This window comes from Choloepus didactylus, chromosome 14 (genome assembly GCF_015220235.1).
Source record: "Choloepus didactylus isolate mChoDid1 chromosome 14, mChoDid1.pri, whole genome shotgun sequence".
Classification (NCBI taxonomy): Eukaryota; Metazoa; Chordata; class Mammalia; order Pilosa; family Megalonychidae; genus Choloepus; species Choloepus didactylus.
Genome location: NC_051320.1, coordinates 11,784,880 through 11,807,264, shown reverse-complemented (window position 1 = coordinate 11,807,264; position 22,385 = coordinate 11,784,880). Strand labels below are relative to the sequence as shown.

At 38.9% G+C, this 22,385-nt stretch overlaps 1 protein-coding gene and 1 pseudogene across 1 annotated transcript in view; both read right to left on the bottom strand.

The window, feature by feature from the left end:
• RP1 (RP1 axonemal microtubule associated) overlaps nucleotides 1–22,385 on the bottom strand; it is a 351,706-nt gene that overhangs the window by 97,667 nt on the left and 231,654 nt on the right. Inside the window, exons 24-25 of the mRNA XM_037803054.1 lie at nucleotides 10,672–10,730; nucleotides 10,308–10,352 (exon numbers count right to left, since the gene is read on the bottom strand). Coding sequence (XP_037658982.1) covers nucleotides 10,308–10,352; nucleotides 10,672–10,730 — 104 coding nt within the window. The remainder of the gene's footprint in view (nucleotides 1–10,307; nucleotides 10,353–10,671; nucleotides 10,731–22,385) is intronic.
• Nucleotides 962–2,688, bottom strand: LOC119509172 (annotated as a pseudogene).

Below are 22,385 nucleotides of genomic sequence, written 5' to 3'. Positions count from 1 at the left end.
GAATTCCTACAGCCCAGTGGAACCTAAAGGGGCAAAGAAATTTTACCCACTACTAGAAATCTTCTCTGGCCTTTAAATGCTGACCACACTGCCACACGGTTTTTAGAAATTTAGGCTTCTAAGATTCTTGAGGGAAAGAAAGAGGATGTAATGTGGATCGAATTTTTGGTGATTGTTTTAAAAAGTAATTAAAAAAATAATTTCCTAATCATGAATATAATAGTCCTAGCTACTGAATTTTTCCTCATGAAATAAAACATGCTTTAACAAGATGAGTTAATCTACTTTTGACTACCTAGCTCCATTTTCACTATTTTGGAGGGTAATAAATCATGTATTATACTGAGTACCATAACTGCCTATTTTGAAAACCGTGTAGTTCCCAACAGCTTCCCTCAAATATTCCTGATTTATACTTGGAAGCAATACATAATTGGAACATTAATCATTCATGTTTAAAAAAAAAAAGGAAATACTTCCTGCAGTGCAGTTACTTAGCAAAACGCTAAGTTGAAATAACCTTACCACATAGATACTGGGTCATTTGGCAGAGTAGCTGTCAAAAGGTGTAGAGATCTGGTCTTCCATTCCAAATCCATTACAAAGAGAGTACACGCAGCAGTCCTCTACCTGTTTATAACTTGATGGACACCAGGAAAGGTCAAATCTAGGGCAAGGAGGGATGTTATCCTCCATACAAGTTTACAGTAGTGTACCCATGGTTTATCATATTTACTACATTCACCATCAAAGGTAAAGAATCAGGGAGACCCTTCAAATATAGGAGCAAAGGAATGCTTGTTTGATAAAAAGACCTATCAAATAAAGAGAGAAACAAATGATAACACACTTAGGCATGAGCCACAAAGCTGCATAACAAAGCAAAGGATTTGAGCTGAGAAATTGAGGAAAATACACACATATGAGTTTGTTGAGGACTAGGAGGAAGGAAACCACAGTTCTAATCTTTGAGGCTGCAAAATACATTCTGCAAATCTTCAAGAAGTTGTGCAGAGTCTACCTTGATCTTTGCCTCAATGTCTTTCACAGGATCCTTGAATTTTGTGGAGGAAATCATATAGAGGATTTCCCCATGTGCTTATGGATAATGGACCATGTGATTTTATTATCACTCTGGGCAGTGGTTTCCACAGTGCTTTGGGTCATATCATAAAATGCAGTTGGGTTGGATAGCATCCTTACTTTCTTGCAGAATGGGCAGAACTGGTCATAAAGAGTATATCTATTTTGTGTTAGGAAATCATCTTTGATAAGTTTTGCTACCTCTGGAGTGATTTTATCTGTTTCTGCTTAAGAATCCTTTCCCACAAACTGTACAACTTCTGCCAGGTCTTCCTCTTCCTGCAGAATCTCCTTAGCTTTGGTCCTCAGAGGGACAAACTCTGTGAAGTGTCTGTCATAGAACTTATCCAAGTCATGCATGTACTCCCTGTGGCTGCTTAGCCAATCGACAGAGGGAAAAAGTTGATTTGAGCTACTTTCTTTTCTAAACCCCAGAGCACCCGAACAATACCAGAATAGTAGGTGTAGCAACTGCTCCTACAATGCTGACATTTCCTTCTGTTTGAGGCTTTCCAAGATAGTTCACTCTCCCTGCTCCTTCATAGAAAGAAGCCAGGTGAATACTGAGACATGCAGGCTCTCTACACTGCAGGCATTTCAGCTAAATAACCACAGCTTATTCTGCAGGTCTCAGCCCAACTGGACTGACAGGATAGACCATGTCACGGAAATATTCAGACAGTGTAATTCTAGCATAAATAGAGGCTTCTCTAGCAACAACAGGCCTGTCAGAGGTACTAGCTACCAAGGCCGTTCTCTTTCAATTGACTAACTTATCATCAGCTTCCATTGTGTGCTCTGGGAAGTCCCATAGAACTTCAGACATCTCACCTCCTACTTCCTTGCATCCTACATGAATGATTACATCACTGTTGGAAAACATGAATAGAGACTGTGATATCACTATCTTGCCATAGTCAAAAGCCCCAGGGAAAGCAGTAGCATCAAGAACTCTCAGGCCAGTCAACAAAGGATGACTGGCTGGCAGCTTGTCAATGACAAGTCAAGCTTGACATACAGTCCACACTTGGACCATGCTGAATTTCTTCTTTTCACCATCAAATTCAAGTTCCAAGACAACATCAGAGGTATCATAGTTCCCGGGTACAGGTGGAGCAATGTAAGTTGCTGTCCCTCTCTTTGTCTGTTGAGAAAGTTCTGATCAACAATCCCATAAATGTCTCCACTAGTGATATGGCTACCAATCTGTCAGTTTTTGCAAGGTGTAAAATCCCATTTGACACCTCTGCTCAGAGCAGACACATTTATTCCTCTGGGGATGTAGATGCTTTGGGTCTGACTGCTGATACTCAATTAAGTTCTTTGAATACCATCAGAAACAGTTCCCATAGTACCAGGACCAAGCTCAGTCAAGAGAGGTTTACCAGTGTGGAGGACAGGATCTCCAACAGAAGTTTCTTCATATACCCGATAGCCATGTCACCGTCCAATCTTTCCAACCAACTCTGTGGCCCACTCTCACCTGTTCATGCACAGCTGCATCTGCCTTGTTATAGGCTGTAACCACAGGTCCTGAGACCACATACACATAGCCAAATATACTTTATCTTCATCAAGTATTATGGGTAGCTTGGAGAAATCCATCATGTTAATGACCTTCCAGGGTGTGAGGTGCAGAGAACTTACAGACTACAGACCCAGAAACTCTGTCTCCTGATGGTGTTTTAATGTTCCATAAAGATTGACATACTTGTCAGATGTTTATTCTAGCTCTCTTTGTGATGCTGGCACCCACCACCCATGACAACAACCATGAAGCCACTCGGATCCCTTCCCAGGTACCTTCTTACACGGGGACCTCCCCTTGCACCATCCCCAAAAGCCTCTCTTCTGCCATCCCCAACATCTCTCTTCTGCTTCCAGAACTTTGCTTGAAATCCCTCTGCCATCCTGCCAGAACATCCTCTCCCTCTCCTCTCTGTCTTCCTCCTTCCATCTGGTGAACATCTTGTTTCCAGGGTTGGCTCAAAGTCCACCTCCTCTATGAAGCAATTCCCAGATCACCGTCTCTGTAACTAGAACTAACCACTCCGAGCTTCCTGCCTCTACAGGACCCTCAACTTTTACACTTGTCAGTAAGTGCCTGTCACTGTTTCCTCCTCCCCACTTCTACCCACCCAGCTGGTAATACCCTTGAAGGGCACATTTGGTCCTAAATATCTGTACCCTCAATGCCTAGTCCAACACCCGCACATAGCAGCCTTTCAAAACCAATTTTATAAACTGTTTGGAGATCTGTGAAGGAGTGTTTTCCAAGCAAAGGCTGCATTTGTGAGGAAAGATAGTCAAGGTATTATTAGAATGTTTCGTCACACTGTATAACTATTTCTCAATTAGCAAAGAACAAGTCCTTCTGATGATATGTTATTAGTGTCATTCTTCATACAAAGAACAAGGACATTATCATTTGCCTCATAATTGGTCTTACTATTAGCACAAAGATAATGGCAACAATATTGACCTTGTATCACCCTAGTGTTGAAGGACATGTAAATATATTTCCATGAGATTTGGTAAAAGTACTGTAAACAATAGAATGTATTATTTATTCTAATTTTTGATAATTGTATCTCCAAATAATTCCATGCATAAAAAGTCACAAGTCCTTCAAAAAACCACCTCATAAGAGAATCATGAGGTATTTTTTAATTTTTAAGTACTTTACAAACATTTCTACTGTTCCAAGAGACAAATATTATTAATCCTATTATACACGTAAAGTAATAAATGATGTGCTGGTTGTCATAGGAATTAGGATAAATTTGATACAGAATTAGATACAGTTATGCTTCCTAAAATTAAATGGTTTTCAAACAACATTCAATTTTCTCCACTTGAAACCTGGAAAACAACCATAAAACACTATCAGAAACGCATCTATTATATAACATATTTTATCTTAATATTGGTGTTGAGTGCTTCTCGTCGTTCCTATGATTCAGTTTGCTGTTTATTTTGTGTGGCGTGGGAAAGAACACCCCAGGTGTAGGGTGAGTAGAGAAGACTAGGAATCGGGGATGAGAGCCTCTGAGCCCAGACACCTGGTGGGGGGCCTCTGGTTGGAAGGCTATTACATGGGAAAAATTAGGGTTTAAAAATATTTATTGAGCACATAAAATGTACCAGATTCTGTTCAAGGTGCTTTATAGATATTATGTTATCCAATCCTCACCACAACCCTGTAAGACAGATTCCATCATTGTCTCCGTTTCATAGGAAAGACAAGGCATGAAGAAGTTCAGTGATGTCCCCAAACCAAGCAGGAGGTCAGCGGTGGAGCTGGGATTCAGAATTGGCATGGTAAACCAGCATGCTAAGTAGCCTGCTCCCACATGTTGGAGCTTGTTAGATATCATTGAACAGACAGTGACTGTATTTTCATGCAGCTACCCAAGCAATCCCTGCCTCTTTGTTCAGTACATTCAACTCCACTTCCAAGCCTGACCTTTGGCAGGGAGGACAGCATGATGACTAAATATCAATTCCTTCCGGTGACCCTGCTTCAACCTGGGTTCCCGTTTCTCAGCAATTGTATTTCTGCCTTGTCCTTACCCTAATTCTCCTTGAGTTTCTTCTTGATACCTGCTGCTAAACATTCCCCATCACCCATCTTACCTTGGTTTACACAGAACCCTTGGGCTCACCTTCTTTTGAATATGTGCTAACAATAACCAACGACTTTGTGTCCCCACTTCCTAAGCAAACTACTAGGTCCAAACCTACCTTCAGAATCAAGTTGTGGTACACCAGTCGTTAGGATAGCAACCCATGATTCTCAACACATTCAGAGTCCAAGCCCTGTCCTATCCATGGAGGTCTACATGAACTGCCCACCACCAATTCTACTGCACAAGTTATCTATTGCTGAGTCAAAAGCCATCCTAAAACATAATGGTTTAAAATGACAACAATCATTTCTTTTGCTAATGAATCTGCAATTGGGGCCGGGCTGGGCAAGGAACATCATCATTGCTCCACACATGTCAGATGGGGCTGCCCCACCATGGAGGTGCTGCTTCCAAACTGGCTGGCTCACTCAACTGGCAAATTGGTGCTGGCTGCTGGCTGGATGCTCAGCCAGGGCCTTGGCACCTCTCCATGTGGACCTCTTCATGTGGTCTGGGCTTCCTAGTTCCAAGGAAGAACATCCCCGGAGACAGAGTCAGGCAGAAGCTGCATCTTCTTTCATGACCTCACAGTATACAGCAGAAATGCCACCTAGCTCACTTCTGCTGGATACTATTAGTAGGCATTCTCAAACATCTGCCCTGGTTCCAGGGGATAGAGATTTCATCTTTTGATGGGGGTGTGGCAAGGTTCTAGAAAGCACATGGGACAGGAAATGTTGCAGTTGCAGTCATCTTTAGCAAATATAATCTGCCACATCTACCTTCCCAGACTTGCCCATCCCAACACCCCTCAGCCCTCTTCCAACAAAACCACTATTCCCAGATCAGACATGCAATTTTGACCACTGGGTGAATTTGACAATGCCTGGAGACACTTTTGGTGGTCACAGCTGGGATGTAGGTGCTCTTGGCAGCTGGTGGACAGAGGCCATGGATGCCACCAAACAGTGCACTGGACAGTCCTCCACACCCAACAGAGTATTATCTGGCCCAAAATGTCAATAATGTCAAGGTTGAGAAACTTTGTCCCAGATTAAATAAGAGCCACCCTGAATGAATATTTCTTCTATACCCCAAACCATACTTTGCTCTCTGAGAATCATATAAAAATACTAATTGGTTGAAGAATAGGCTCTTTCTGGTGATGTTTCTACTTGGCTGTTGTGTGTTCTGAAGATGCCAAGAACACGGTCTTAACTGTTTCAGTGTCAAATCCACCCATTCAGCTCCTATGCTGACTTATGGGTATTCGGTCTCAGAAGGGGAAGCGGTGTACCAATGGTCTGGAATCAGTGTAGCTATTCAAATGTCAGGAGAAGATAAGGCGAAAGCCAGGCAGGGAGCGTGAGGAGAGCTGAGTGTTCTCGCTGGTTGCTCACTTCGTTTTTCTTGGCTTCCCCATGCCACAGCCTCTGGGCACCAAACAACAGGTCGCAGCAAGCACCTGACCTCTGCCAAAGAGAGTTCTTCTGGGCTGACCTTTCTTCTTTGTGCTCCATCGTGTTTGCACATTGATTTCTTTCCCCATTTAGTCCCATATGATTTGCTGACCCAGGTTCGAGCTATGGAGGTTGGGACAGATGTGGCAATTTGGGGAGATGGTTTCACTGGTGACTGCATCTCAGCTTCACTCATCAATCACCCTTATCTGAGACACTGACCCCTAAGGCCCAGGCAGGCCCCCTGTTCCCACAGTGTGTCCTTCCTCCCAGGAAATGAGACTGACCACACAGGCTCAGGCTCAGAGGATTGGCAGCCACCCCATTATTATCCAACTGCTAAAGAAAATTGTGCCATAAATTATCAGGGCAGGGGGCAATCTGAAGCCATCTGCATTTGATTTGGAATGCATGCTGATGCTATAGAAGATGTTATACTCTTAATTACGTTTAGCTGAGACCAAGATTAAATTTAATTTTCTTTCCTTGAGCAGACATTATTTGGGTAGTGAGTCCAGCTGAGCACATATGGGAAAGGAGAGTGGAGTGGGGAAAGAAAATAATTTAATAATCTTTACCACAGATAATCCCACCAAGTTGCTAATAATTATACTATGGAGAGTTGACATCATCTGTAAATAAATGAATAAGTGCTCCAAGAATTTGAAAGGCTCATACTACCAAGCCTCAGTTTTTGGGGACATATTTAAAGCCTTCTCACTTGTTCCATCTTGCTGATGCTGCTGTTTTGCAAAACACTAGAAATGGATTGGCTTTTATAAAGGGTGTTTATTTGGTTACAAACTTACAGTTTCAAGGCCAGTAAGTGTCCAAGGTAAGGCATCAACAATAGGGTACCTTCACTGGAGAAAGGCCATTGGCATCTGGAAAACCTGTGTTAGCTGGGAAGGCATGTGGCTGGTGTCTGCTTGCTCCCAGGTTGCTTTTCAAAATGGCGTTCTCCAAAATGTCAGCATCAGCTTTCAATGCCCATCTTCAAAATGTCTATCTTGGCTGGAGCTCTAAGGTCCTTCTGTTTTTGAGCTCACTTATAAGACTCCAGTGAACTAATCAAGGCCCACGCTGAATGGGCAGGGCCACACCTCCATGGAAACATTCAATCAGAGGTCACACCCTAACCAAAGGTGTCACTCACAGTTGGGTGGATCACACCTCAATGGAAACAACCTAATCCCAATATCCCACAAGATAGGATTAAAAGAGCATGGCTTTTTCTTGGACGACATACTATATCCAAACTGGAACATCACTATAACACAAACAGATTTTGGATAAATTACCAAAAAAAAAAAAAAAACAAAACCCAATAATCCCAACTTTTTAGTACATTATTTCTTCCCAAGAAAGGAATAAAAATCCCAAGTGCCAAATGATGGTGACAATGATGATGATGGTGATGATGATGATGAAAGAGACCATTGGCAGGCACTAAGTGGTGAAGGCTGGGGTTGTGCTTGTGGTAAATCTAATGCAAAGGGAGGCCAGGCCTGGGGCAGGCAAGGGTGGGGAGCTGAACCTGAGACTTTGGAATTAAGCCAAAAGTGGCTTAAAAGGTTGGGCTTCAAATAAATGGCAGCAAAGGGAGGTGCCCAGAAATCCAATTTGCTCCAGGAAAGTTCTCAGTGAAAAAAGAAATTAATCAAGATAACAGTAACAATAATCTCCCCTGATAATTAAAAATATTCTTTCACTTGGGTCTGGCAGAAGGCTGAGAGCTAAAGATCTAAAACTCTAGGCTAAGAATAAGAAGTTAGACAAAATAGCACAACAAAATGAAACCAAAGATAGAGAAAAACACATGGAAGATAAAGAAGAGATACACACACACACACACACACACATTCTTAATGACTAGAGGCAGTTAGAAGCAGTTTCTATAAAGCAAGAACAGTACAGACTGCAGTCCAACCACTGAGAACCAAATTCTGAATCTGCTATTTGCTACCTGTGTGACTTTAAGCTAGGCAACCTCTGTGTCCTTTAGTTTCATCACCTGTAAAATGGAATAATGATACCGTCTGCCTTATTAGGAAGTTGAGAGGATTAAATAAATTACTACATCTAAAGCATTTAGACTAAATAGGAAATGCTACATATATGTTCCTATTACTATTTTCTTAACCTTGACCCATGTTGTAGCAAAGGACCTAAATGGTATATTAGGACAAGGAAAGGTATGTCATCAATCACATGTGATATGGCTGTCTTCCCAAAGAATTCTAAAAGTATCATGATAGAAGTTATTAGAATCAATAAGAGGCTTTGGCATGGAGGCTAGACATAAGAGCATTATGAAAAAGGCCCTTGTAATCGTTATAAAATTCAATCTAGCAATGAATATTAAAAGTCCAGTCTAAATCAGTCATGCAGTTTTACAATGGAGAATGATTTTCTCTATATGGTATATAGATATTTATGTTTATAAGCATGTCAAGGTTTGTGAAACATGTCTTAGATCATTGTGGGAATTCATTCAATGCTAGGAATTAGTGATGGTACTTAATTGTATTTGTTAATCACTTCAAAATGAAAGGAAAATTAATTCAGTTGATCCCTTCTTTTTCCTTTCTATCTGTAAACTGAAATGGTGTCTTGGTTTACCTTCTTCACACTGCAGCTACATAGAAAGGCAAGAATTACATAAAAGAGCTTCCAATACTTTCCAAATCCAAAACTCATGGAATGTTGTGTTTGTTCTTCAGCATTCTGAAGCACAATGTAACACCTCTTCAGGAGATTAGAAAACTTAAACTCCCGAGGGAATTGCCACACCATAACTGAGTTTATTCACAGAACTATGAGAATACTAATGGATTGCCAGAATCGGATCCCAAGAAATATTAAAGATCACATTCTTTATGATTTAAAAGTGAAATAGAATAAAAGAGGGCCATTCATAGGCAGGTAATGATAGCATCTCAGGAGCTAAGGTCTGTAATTAATCCATTTCTGAACTATAAAAAAATTAAGCCATTTTACTAAGGCCATACAAAATAAATTAAAACAACAGAAATAATTAGTCACAAGAAAACATTTTATAATAGCTTATTTTAATTGAAATTATATTTGATGACATCTATCTAACAAACTCCTAAATAAACACTGCTCCTGAATGATGCCACTTCATTACATTCAGTAACCCTAAAGGGACTTGTATTAACAACACAGGCTTTCAACTTTTTTAGTTTCAGCCTTAATTAGAATCATCAGTTTAAAAATATTAGTCTATACTATTCACATATGCCCCACCAAGTTCTAGAATTCCCAGATAGTTTTTCTACTTAAAATAATGTTTCAAACCTTATTATTACTTAAGGACTATTATAAGATGCAGATGTTTGGATGCCCTTTAAACTTACTAAGAGATTCTGGAACATTTATTAAACAGTCTGACACTTCACAGACTTTTTGCCATAAAACAATTAAATAATCAAAAAGTAAAATATAAGCCAAAATACAATGTCTAATATAATAAATATAAATGCAAGTGTGAGCAAGTTTTCAGAGATGGACATGAAATGCTCAAGTCACAGTGTCCACTGTAACCCATATAGGACTTTCTTAATATAATAATGTTATCATTAACCCTTGCCTAATTTCAAATTAATGTACAAACGTCGCATGTTTTTGGAAAACAGAGAAGTTTGTTGGCCTGGTATATATATATTAATAATCTGTATTTACCTGTCTCATTTAGATCAGCTCTAAGATATAAAGTAAAGGTATTATAAAACAATTGCAGATTGATTTGAAGAGAATCCAATAGAAAAAGTGAATCACAAATGATTTCAATGGAAAGTTGAAAACCAAAACACAAAGTTAGTCAAAAAAGTACAATTAAATTAATAGAAATTGATTATTTTGAAAATGGTTACTTCCCTCATATACTTAAATTATTGTAGAAGGAAGCATTAAGAATAGAAAGCATGTGGGGCTAACGTTGCTCAAGAAAATTTCTTTATAAATCAGTCTACAATTTAATGCCTGTTCCTATATTCACTTTACATATTTCCAATCAATAGTTTAAACTGCATAAGAATATACTATAAAAATGTACAAAGCAGGTAGTCTTGAAACAGATAATTAAAAGACAAAAAGTGGCAACAAAATTTACCATTTGCTTCCTCTTGTATTTTAGGTTGATGATTTATTTGCATTTCTGAAAAAATAAAAGTGAAGTGCAGTTAATAATAGATCTGCCTGATGACTTTATAAGTGGGAAAAAAAGAAGTGTAAGTTTAGCCCTTTATTGGCAGCAAATCCTAGCTTGATTTTTCATGCACAATAGGGCATATAGCATTGCAAACACACATCTTTACACATTTTCATTTTTTCTGGGAGGAATAACTATAAATCCAATGCAAAGGGCAGAGTCTCAAAGAGGATGGTCTGGGGACAACTGGGGAATGTTCCATGTTGTCAAGCTGTTATAAAATCATCTTGCACTTTCTTCTACTGAAGATGTCATTAATCCTCACCTTGAAGATAAAGTTCAACTTCTGAATGAATTATGCCCTGGGACATGAAGGGAAGCCATCTGAGGGGGAAAAAGAGAGAAAGAACAAGAGAAGAAAAAGAGGGGAAATTAATTTTCGTTTTTCTCCATTTTTAAAATAAGCATGATTCTGCATTAATTTTTCACCTTAAAAGATAACTATAAAAATAGCTTTTATAAAGTCAAACACAAAGCAACCTTTTGTGTACACCCCATCATGATGAGAATGATTGTATAACTGTGTATTGAAGAATAAAACAGGTAAATCCTAACACCTGCCAGCCATCTCCCTCTCCAGGCTTGCCAGCCCTCCATGTGTAAATGTACCTGTAAATGCACCGCGGACTCCAGAGCAGTCCCAGGACCATGTGGGGACAAAGGCAAGGATGGGTCCTAAGATGGTGAGCCCCAGACCTGACTGAGGTTAGAAAGAGTGGCCCACTGCATCCGTTTGAGGAAACATGGCACAAAAAAATAAGTTCCAGCATTTCCAATACCTTCCCTATGGTTCTCTCTTGCCTCCATTGCCACACGGCTTCCTAAAATATTTTTTTCTCAATGTCTCCAAAGAGAATCATATTACCTTAAAACTTCGTGAAAATAGTAACAGTTTGGAAAACGTGCTTAGGGTGAATAACAGCTCATCCTGGCAGTACCAGCCCAACTTCTGTGATAGAAGGTCTCTGTTGCAGATAAAACCAATACAACTCAGAAAACCAACTTCACCACTTACTGGCTTGTGATCCTGCCATCTAGAACCTGACTCTTTGATTGAATTACCTGCCTCACAGAACTGTTGCAAAGCTGAAATGAATAGTCATGGGAAAGCATTTTGTGTACTATTAAGTGGTACATAGTTACTTATTATTATACCTCATTCCAATGTACTTCCACCCCTTCCATCCATCCATCCATCCATCCATCCATCCATCCATCTATTCATAAACATAAGAAAGTGCTTCTCTGTGCCAGGCACTTTGCTGAGTGCTAGAGATAAAAAAAACAAACAAACAAACAAACAAAAAAACAAGAGATGAGGAGACTGACCTCAGGGAGCTTCATTGTAAAGAAGGAAACAGATATGTGAAGAGATGGATGTAATAAAGAACAGTAAGAAAAGAAAAACTTGCAGATATTCTTGGAGCATAAGAGGAGACTGAGCAAGCCTGAATGGCAAGAATGAGGCAGTGCAAGGGAAATAAGAGCAAGAGGGGGCAAGATGGCAGCATAGAGAGGTATGGAATTTAGTTAGTCCCCTGGAGCAACTAATGAACAACCAGGAACAACTAGTAAATGATTTGGAATAACTGCTGGGGGACAACCATGACTGTTTTGGGAGGAATGCCTGAGATTGCAGTATAAAATCTATAAGTAAAATCTGCAGAACTGCACCAGGAGCCCCTTCCCCACTCAGTAGTCTGAGATGAAAACCTTTCTGTGGGAGAAAGCAGGACTCACTGAGCAAGCAAATGTAGCTCAGCCCAGCTCCAACTGGGGTTTTAATTAACAAATGTGGACTGTTGCATACCAGCTAGAAATCCCTAACAAGCAGACAGAGGCTTTTAGTGATGACTGACCTTAAAGAACCAGAGGACTCATTTGTCTCGGGAGGTGGATCCCAGAAGACTGGGTGTTACCTCCGGCTGAAGAGTGAAACTGGGGGGCTGTGGACTGGCTCTGAAAGGGGGCTTTCTTTCCCTTTTTCTCTCTCTCAACCTGAGGGGCTCAGTGGAGAGAACCTCAGTCATTTTCAGTTCTCAGTGCTCTGATGCAGACAGGGGTGGAGATATCAGAGTCAGAGAGACAAAGAAGCTACTCAAATGCAGATGAAAACTCCCTAGGGGGTGCATATTCCCTAAGAGGAAGGAGGTGGGGCCCAGCTCTACTACCAGTCTTCTCTTCAGAACCAGACCCCAGAGCATGGGGGAAAACAGCCAAAACAGAAACTAAAGGGGCCACACCTCCTTACACCAGTCAGGAGCAACAGGCTGACTGGTGCCACCTGCTGGGAAAGTTAGGAAAAGCACAGTGGCTAGAGACCTCACAGGAAAGTCTGTCAATCTCTAAGACACACCCTTAGGGAGACTTGAAACTGATTATAACCCCATTCTGAGATCTGAACCCGTTCTGGTCTGGGAAAATCTGATTGGGGTAACCAAGGAAACCAGATGCCTAAACAACAGAAAACTACAATCTACACTAGGAAAAATGAAGATATGGCCCAGTCAAAGGAACAAACTTACACCTCAATCAAGATACAGTTGAGATATTGTTTCACTTTAATGAAGCATAAATTAAAGATTTTCAATGAAATATGTTAAATCAAATCAAAAACAAAATCAACAAGCTCAGAAAAGATATGGCAAAAGAGATGAAGGCTATAAGAAAACACTGGGCGAACATAAAGTAGAAATCAAAAATTTGAAAAAACAACTGGTGGAATTTATGGAAATGAAAGGCACAACACAAGAGATGAAAAACACAATGGAGACATACAATAGCAGATCTCAAGGGGCAGAAAAAAACACTCAGGAACTGAAGAACAAGACATCTGAAATCCTACACACAAAAGAACAGATAGGGAAAATAATGGAAAAATATGAGCAACAATCTCAGGGAATTTAATGACAACATGAAGCATATGAATGTACATGCCATGGGTGTCCCAAAAGGAGAAGAGAAGGGGAAAAGGACAGAGCAATAATAGAGGAAATAATTAATGAAAATTTCCCATCTCTTATGAAAGACATAAAATTACAGATCCAAGAAGCACAGTGTACCCCAAACAGAATAGATCTGAATAGACCCATGCCAAGACACTTAATAATCAGATTATAAAACATCAAAGACAAAGAGAGAATCCTGAAAGCAGCAAGAGAAAAGCGATCCATCACATACGAAGGAAGTTTGATAAGACTATGTGTGGATTTTTTTTATGTGTGGAGGCAAGAAAGAAGTGGTATGATATATTTAAGATACTCTAAGAGAAACCTGCCAACCAAGAATCCTATATCCAGCAAAACTGTCCTTCAAATATGAGGAAGAGTTTAAAATATTCTCTAACAGACAATAGAGAGTTTGTGAACAAGATACGTGTGCTACAGGAAATACTAAAGGGAGCACTACAGTCAGATAGGAAAAGACAGGAGAGGTTTAGAACACAATTTTGGGTGATGGTAGCACAGCAATGTAAGTACACTGAACAAAGATGACTGTGAGTATGGTTGAAAGAGGAAGGTTAGGAGCATGTGGGACACCAGAAGGAAAGAGGAAGGGTAAAGATCTGGACCGTATAACTCAGTGAAACCTAAAGTATTCAACAATTGTGATAAAAGGTACAAATATGTTTTTACATGAGGCAGAACAAATGAATGTCAACCATGTAAGGTGTTAAAAATGGGGTGGTATTGGGGGAAAGATAAAATCAATGCAAACTAGAGACTATAGTTAACAGAAACATTGTATTATGCTTCCTTTAATGTAACAAAGGCAATATATAAAAACTAAATGCCTATAAGAGGGGGACATAAGGGAGGGATATGGGACTCTTGGCATTGGTGATATTGTCTGACTCTTTTTATTCTACTTCATTTTAATTCTATCTTTCCTTTTGTTGCTTTTCAGCTGTCCTTTTTATTCTTTCTTTTTCTTTTTCTTTTTCTTTTTCTTTTGTCTCTACCTTCTTTGACTCTTACTCCTTTGTGGAAGAAATGGAGATGTCCTTATATAGATAGTGGTGATAGTGGTGAATACATAAACATAACTATACAGGGAACCATCGATTGTTTACTTAGGATGGAAAGTATGTGGGTGGACAACTGTGTTGAAAAAAAAACAGGTTGATGAAGGAAACTTGAGAGCATTATATTGAGTGAAATAAGTCAGATACAGACGGGCAAATATTGCAGGGTCTCACTGATATAAACTAATTATAATATGTAAACTCGTAGACATGAAATATAAGTTACCAGGATACAGAACAAGGCTAAAGAATGGGAAGTGGTTGCTTACTGTGAGCAGAATGTTCAACTAGGTTGAATTTAAGTCTTTGGAAATGGACAGAGGTGATGGTAGCATATTATTGTGAGAGTAACTAACAGTGCTGAATGGTGTGTGAATGTGGTATGAAGGGGAAGCTTTAAGTCACATATGTCACCAGAAGGAAAAATGGAAGTTAAAAGATGGGAATGTATAAAACAGTGAATCTTGTGGTGGGCAATATCCATGATTAACTTTACAAACATTAGAAATCTCTTTCATGAACTAGAACAAATGTATGACACTATAACTAGAAGTTAATAATAGAGGGGTATATAAGGAAAAATATACCTACTGCAAACTATATACTACAGTTAGTAGTATTTTAACATTTGTTCATAAACAGTAACAAATGTACTATACCAATACTATGAGTCAATAATGGAGGGGGGCTGGTTAGGGGTATAGGAGGATTTGAGCTTTTCTTTTTCTTTTTTTTTTTTTTTTTTTTTTGCCTTTATTTCTTTTCTGGAGAAATGAAAATGTTCTAAAAATTGACAAAAAAATCAATTTTGGTGATGGATGTGCAGCTCTATGATGGTACTGTGGACAATTGATCTTTGGATAATTGTATGGAATGTGAACAATCTCAATAAAATTAAATTTTAAAAAAAGGAAATTAGAGCAAAAAAATTTTCCCAGAGAGGTGACAGCTGAAGGTTGGAAGATAAGTAGATGACTGAGAGGCAGTCAGGGTTCTGGAAGGGCACCACAAAGAGAGAGGATAGTGTTGGCAAAGGCAGAGACATGAAGAAATCTGTAACTGCATATGGGTGAAGGACAGGAGGCTGCTGGAAAAAGGCAAGAGGGGGGCATGTGTGGGAATTACTTAAGGGGAGGTCATTGGATCTGAGAATGTCATGCAGAATAGAGGCTGGATTGTGGGATGACTCAACCACCTTGGCCTTGAAATCACCTGAGGATGGTAATATTGGGTGTATAAATGTGAACTGTGAGCTCACACAGTCCTACCCCACGTCATGACTGCTCGTCTCCTCATTTGTCAAATGCTCTTGGAGAGCACGTTTCCTCCTGAGCACTTCAACTCAGTGTCCCTTCTCTTCCTCCTCTGGAATCTAAGAACACGTGCAACTTATTTTATCACTTATTGGGCCCCTAGTTATGCAATCTTGCTTGGTGGGTTGTGTTTTTGTTTATGCATCCCATCTTTCATCTACATTATCTTCCTAATGAGTTTATGGGCCAGTAATAAAGGCAGACAGCTTTATTTTTAAGAATAGAGACTCTGGAATCAAAGTGGAGTCAAACTGCCTGGTTTCAAAGCTTGGCTCCAACACCTATTAGTGATATATATAATATATAACATATAATGTAACGTACATATTTTACTTTTTATTTTAAAATATTTTCAATCTCACAGGACAGACAGAGAACTTCTAAAAACCTCTATCCCCCACCAGATTCCCAGAAACATCAAATTTTAAATTTTGCTACATTTGCTCTCCTTCCTTCCTTCTTCCCTTCCTTCCTTCCTCTCCTTCCCCCTCCCCCCTCTCTCTATATTAGTCCATGTTCTGAACACCTGATTGTAGGTTGTATACACTTAATATTGCCATGTATATTTCCTATGAACAAGGATATTTACTTATGTAAACAACTGTTTTATTTTGATAGGCTGCTGAAAGCAATATACCATGAAATGTACTGACTTTTAACAATGGGAATTTATTAGCTTACAAGCTTACAGTTTTGAGGCCATGAGAATGTCCACATCAAGGCATCATAAAGACAATGCTTCCTTCCCAAAGACTAGCTGCTAGCCATCCTTGGCTTCTCTGCACCTGGAAGCATCTGCTGGTCTCTCCCTTCTCCTCCAGGTGTCTTTGCTTGCAGGTTCTTCTGTGGGCTTCTCTCTTTCTCTGTATGCATTCTGTTTATAAAGGACTCCAGTAAAAGGATTAAAACCCACCCTGGGTCACAGCCTTAACTGAAATAGCCTTTTCAAAAGGTCCTACTTACTATAGATTTATACCCATAGAAATGGATTAGCTTTAGAACATGATTTTCTGGGGGCACATAAGTTCTAAACCACCAAAGTTCAAGAAATTTAACTTGATATAAAGCTTATGGTCTATATTCCAATTTTTCATGTGTCCCAAAAATGTCCTTTTGGTCTCTTTCTCCTCCATTATTAGATCCTGTCCAGGTCATGTATTGCATTTAATTGTCATTGTCTTGTTGGTTGCTCATTCTTTTTGTTTAATTGTAGGAATAAATAGGTGACATTAACTTTTCCACCTCAACCACCCCCAAGCACACCATCCAGTGGGATTATTCAAATTTACACTGTTGCTGCATCCTCACCACCTTCCATTACTGAAACTTTCCCATTTGGATGAAGTGAATGGAAGGGTGAACTGTGGTGTATACATACAACAAAATACTGAGTGGCTGCAAGAAGGAATGAAGTCGTGAGGCATGCAACTAGGTGAATGAAACTTGAGGACATTATGTTGAGTGAAATAAGCCAGAAATGGAAGGAGAAATATTGTAAATCCTCACTAATGTAAACTATAATGAGCAAATGCTGAGAATTGAATTCGAGATTATAGGTTATCAGGGGATAGAACATGGGCAGAGATTGGGCAATCAATGATGAAGGAGTACAGAATGCTCAGTAAGGCTTATTGTAAAGGTTCCTAGACTATAATCTCTTACAGCAGTCACATCCATTCCTGAGTTTGAACTGTTATTTAAGAGATACAAAATTTAAATTTTCTGTAGCACACTATCTAATTTAACTGGTAAGGTCAGTTTATTTAAACAACATAATTACATGGAACCTAGAATAGGGAATGAGATCTTGTTATTCCCTACAGGTTAACGTAATACCCTGATACATCAAAGAGTATTTTGGGCAGAAAATAAAAAAGCATTTGTTAAGTCCCCTTGAGAAATTCAGGAAAAATGTGGAAATACTAAACTTCCCCACCTGGGAAATTCCTGATATTCTCACAAGCATTAGGGACTCCCAATTTAATAGGTCAAGCCCTCAATCTTGAGTCTTGCCCTTATGAAACTTATTCCTGCAAAGGAGAGGCTAAGCCTACTTATAATTATGCCTAAGAGTCAGCCCCAGAGAACCTCTTTTGTTGCTCAGATGTGGCCTCTATCTCTAAGCCAACCTGCAAATAAACTCACTACCCTCCCCCTTAAATGGGATGTGACACCCATGGATGAACCTGGCCCTGGCATCATGGGACTGAGAATGCCTTCTTACCAAAAGAGGGAAAAGAAATGAACCAAAATTAAGTTTCAGTAGCTAAGAGACTTCAAATAGAGTTGAGAGGTCATTCTGAAGGTTATTTTTATGCATTTATAGATATACCTTTTTAGTTTCTAGTGTGTTAGAGTAGCTAGAAGGAAATACCTGAATCTGTTGAATGGTAATCCAGTAGACTTGATTCTTGAAGACGACGGTATAACTACATAGCTTTTATCGCATGATTGTTTGATTATGAAAACCTTGTAACTAACACTCCCTTTATCCAGTGTATGGACAGATGAGTAACAAAAGAAACACAAAAAATATATAGAAATAATAGGGGGGTATAAGAGGTATGGGATGGTTTGGGTGTTTGTTTTTATTTTTTATTTTATTTTTTCTTTATTTTGGAGTAATGAAAATATTCTGAAATTGATTGCAGTGATGAATACACAACTATATGATGATACTGTGAGCCACTGATTGTATACTTTGGGTGGCTTATATGGTGGGTGAATATATCTCAATAAACTTGCATTTAAGAAAAAACAAAGTCCCAAAATGCCCACAGTTATACCAACAAACTCTGAATAAATATGTTTTGGATCCTCCAAAAAAAAAAACTTTCCCATCTCCCTTAATAGAAACCATATACCTTATACCCATTAAGCATAAACTCCTCATTCCCCCTGACCATGCACCCCTAGCAATCTGTACTCTAATTTCTGTTTCTCTGAGCTTGCATATTCGCTAATATTTTCTTTGTAGCTACTATGGGGCTTAAATTTGGAAGTTTTCAGCCATTATTTCTTTGGATATTCTTTCTGTTCCTTTCTTTCTTCTCATTCTGGAATTCCCACAGTACACATATTGGTACACTTGATAGTATTTCATAGGTTCCTCAGGTTCTGATCACTTTTTCTCATTCTTCTTTCTTTTCCTTAGGTTAAATGATTTCAATTGTCTTATCTTCAGGTACTCTGATTCTTCTGCCAGCTCCAATCTGCTGTTTTTAATTCCTGTTACTGTAGTCATCAGCTCTTTCTGTTTTCTTTTCATAATTTCCATTTCTCTATTTACATGTATTTTTCGCATTCATCTACTGGTTTCTTGATTTCCTTTAGTTTTTTTCCATGTTTCCTTTAGCTCTTTGAGCATATTTAGGATTCTTTTTTAAAAGTCTTTGGTATGTTCCTGGTCTTCTCCTTTGCCTGGGCCATTGCTTCCTTCTGTTTCTTTGTACATTTTGTAACTTTTTGTTCAAAATCTGATTGTTTTGATATTTTAATGTGTTATCACTGGAATTTAGACTCTGAGGCACCTATTCCTTAAGCTTGTATCGAGCTAGTGTTATGATAGAGCTTCCTTGAATGCCAGGAGGTAACAGCAAAAAAAGAAAAAGGAAAAGAAAAGACCTCTCCCCATTTTTGCAGATCGACTTATGGAAATGCTCTCTGTCAGGCCTCTCCATATAATGAGTTTAGAAAATAGCTTCCGGTCAAAGCCTAGGGGTCTCCTTGTTCTTTTCTGTGCATGTGTCTTATTTTGTACATCTGCATGTAGCCCTAGGAATTTCCCCATTTACATGGCTCCAGATGTCCCCTCTTCCCTAGGAAACAGTTTTCTCATGGCCTGGGGCACTGCACTGTATATCCTACAGCCAGCATTGCCTTGCCCCAGGAAGCATGACTTGACTGCCCTCCCACAGCATTCTATAGGAGAGCCCTGTGAGCCACCTTCTACATGCATGGCAGGTTCTGGGATGGTAAGCCCTTCAGGTCACCATCAGACATACATACTCCCGTTATGTGCACAAGGGCTGCTCTGCTCCCTCCAGAACCAGGACCAGGGATCCTCACTGAGAACATGGGCCTGCTCTGCACCGAACCAGTGAGGGGAGAGGGAGGGGCCAGCCACTCAAGTAGCCTTCCTCTTGATTCAGTTCTCTTCCTGTTACTGCTTGGGGAGACAGAGTCCTGAAGCATCTCACTCCACCAACTTGATCAGGATGGGGCCTTAGTGGTTCAATCTTGAGCCGTGTTCTCAATGTCTCTAAGCCTCTATTTCCTTGTGTGTAAAATATAGATGATAATAGTACCTAAACAATATGGTTAAAGGATTAAATGTACATAAACTTATCATGGTATCTGACAAGTGATAAATGGTCAATAAATACCATTACTACTTTATTTTCTTATTGCCATATACAGTACCCTGTACATAGCTGGTATTATGCCAAATACACTCGGGGTGACTGCCAGTTTACCAACAACCATCTCCCCTTTTCAAGATGTGCCATAAAGACATGGGCCTTGGATCGTAATGTTTGTACCAAGGATCTTCCTTTCATTCTTGGTGATGGGAGAAGGAATGGACACCTGTCCCAAGCTTAGTCAATGAGATATTTTTTCTTAATACTTTGTGTTTTGTCCTAAGAGATACAGAATCTGTGACAGGATGGCATCGCACACTGGGACTTCCATTGTCTGTATTGTAAAGGTCAATTGGTGCTATAGAATCCAAAGCTAGCTGCAAGCTAAAGGTAAGGGAGAGAAGAGCCTTCAGAAGAAGCTGGTCTACAGAGCGAATAATGGAGCAGACTTTCAGAGAAGAGACATCTTGAAGGTCCAAAGAGAGCGAGTGTCTCTCTGTTGGCTTTCTAGCTTGGGAAGTCTACCTTTATTTCTTAAAGTTGGGTTCCATGAGATTTGCCTTCAAAGTTATCCTTTTTACCACTAGCTTTAGTGAATTTCTCATCCTGCAACCAAATCATGCTTAGAGAATAACTAAGGATATATTGATTGATGAAAATAAAAAAAAAATCATTCTCTCTCATCTTGGCTAGTCCATTTCTGAAAAGTCCCTTCTATGATTTCTATTTTTTCAGAAGATATTGAACAAAAGCAATGCCATGCCTCCAAAAAAATAAAAAATAAAAAAAATGGAGACTTTTGAATACTGAGTACCTATTAAAAATTATTTCCTTTTCAACCATGGTGCTGGGAAAACTAGACGTCCACATGCAGAAGAATGAAATTGCTCCCGACCTCAAACCATATAGAACAATTAACTCAAAATGGATCAACGACCTAAGTATAAGAGCTGAAACCATAAAACTCTTAGAAGAAAACATGGGAGAAGATCTTCAGGACCTTGTATTAAGCAAACATTCTTAGTTATGACACCAAAAACATGGGCTACAAATGAAAACATAGATAAATTCTACTTCATTGAAATTAAAACTTTTATATGTCAAAAGACTATCAAAAAAGTTTAAAAAACAACCTATACTAGAAGAAAATATTTGGAAATCATAGATCTGATAAGAGTTTAGTTTCCAGAATATATAAAGAAACTTTACAACTTAACAAGATAAAAAAAAAACCTATTAAAAGTGGGCAAAGGACTTGAATCAACATTTCTCCAAAGAAGACATAGCAATGGCAAATAAGTATATGAAAAAATGTTCAACATTTTTAGCTCTTAGGGAAATGCAAATCAAAACCACTTCATACCCGTAAGGATGGCTATTATTTTAAAAAATGAAGAACAGCAAGTGTTGGGGAGGATTCAGAGAAATAGGATCCTTGTACATTGTTGGTGGGAATGTAAAATGGTGCAGCCACTGTGGAAGACAGCTTTATGGTTCCTCAGAAAGTTAAGTATAGAATTCCATATGACTTAGCAATTCCACTGCCAGGTATAAACCTCGAAGGATTGAAATCAGGGACTCGAACAGATATTTGTACACAATCTTCACTGTAGCATTGCTCACAATAGCCAAAAGTTAAAGAAACCCAAGTGTCCATCAAGAGATGGATGGATAAGCAAACTGTGGTACATACATACAACGGAATATTATTCAGCTGTAAACGGGAATGAAGTTCTGCTACCTGATACAACATGGATAAACCTTGAAAATATTATGCTAAGTGAAATCAGCCAAATGCAAAGGACAAGTATTATGATTTCACTTATATGAAATACCTAGAATAAGCAAATACATAGAGATAGAAAGTAGATTACAGTTTACCAAGGGTTTGGGAGAAGGGCAGAATGGGGAGTTACTGTTTAATGGGTACAGAGTTTCTGTTTGGTGTGATGAAAAAGTTGTGATAATGGATAAGGGTGATGGTAGCACAATTGTGAATATAATTAATAACACTGAATTGTATGTATGAATGTGGTTAAAATGGAAAATTTTACGTAAATGTACAGTACAAAACATATGCATTGTGCATATGTTACCAAAATAAAACATTGGAAACATTTGTTATGCTCTAGATTGCTCTACAATTAGACTTCTTAAACACTTGAAATCAAGACTACTCACTCCGTCTTAATTCTCTTTGGTGGCTATCATTTCTATGGAATTTTAAAAATAATTTTATATTGCTATTAGAGCCTTACTATGGACCATTTCTTATTCATCA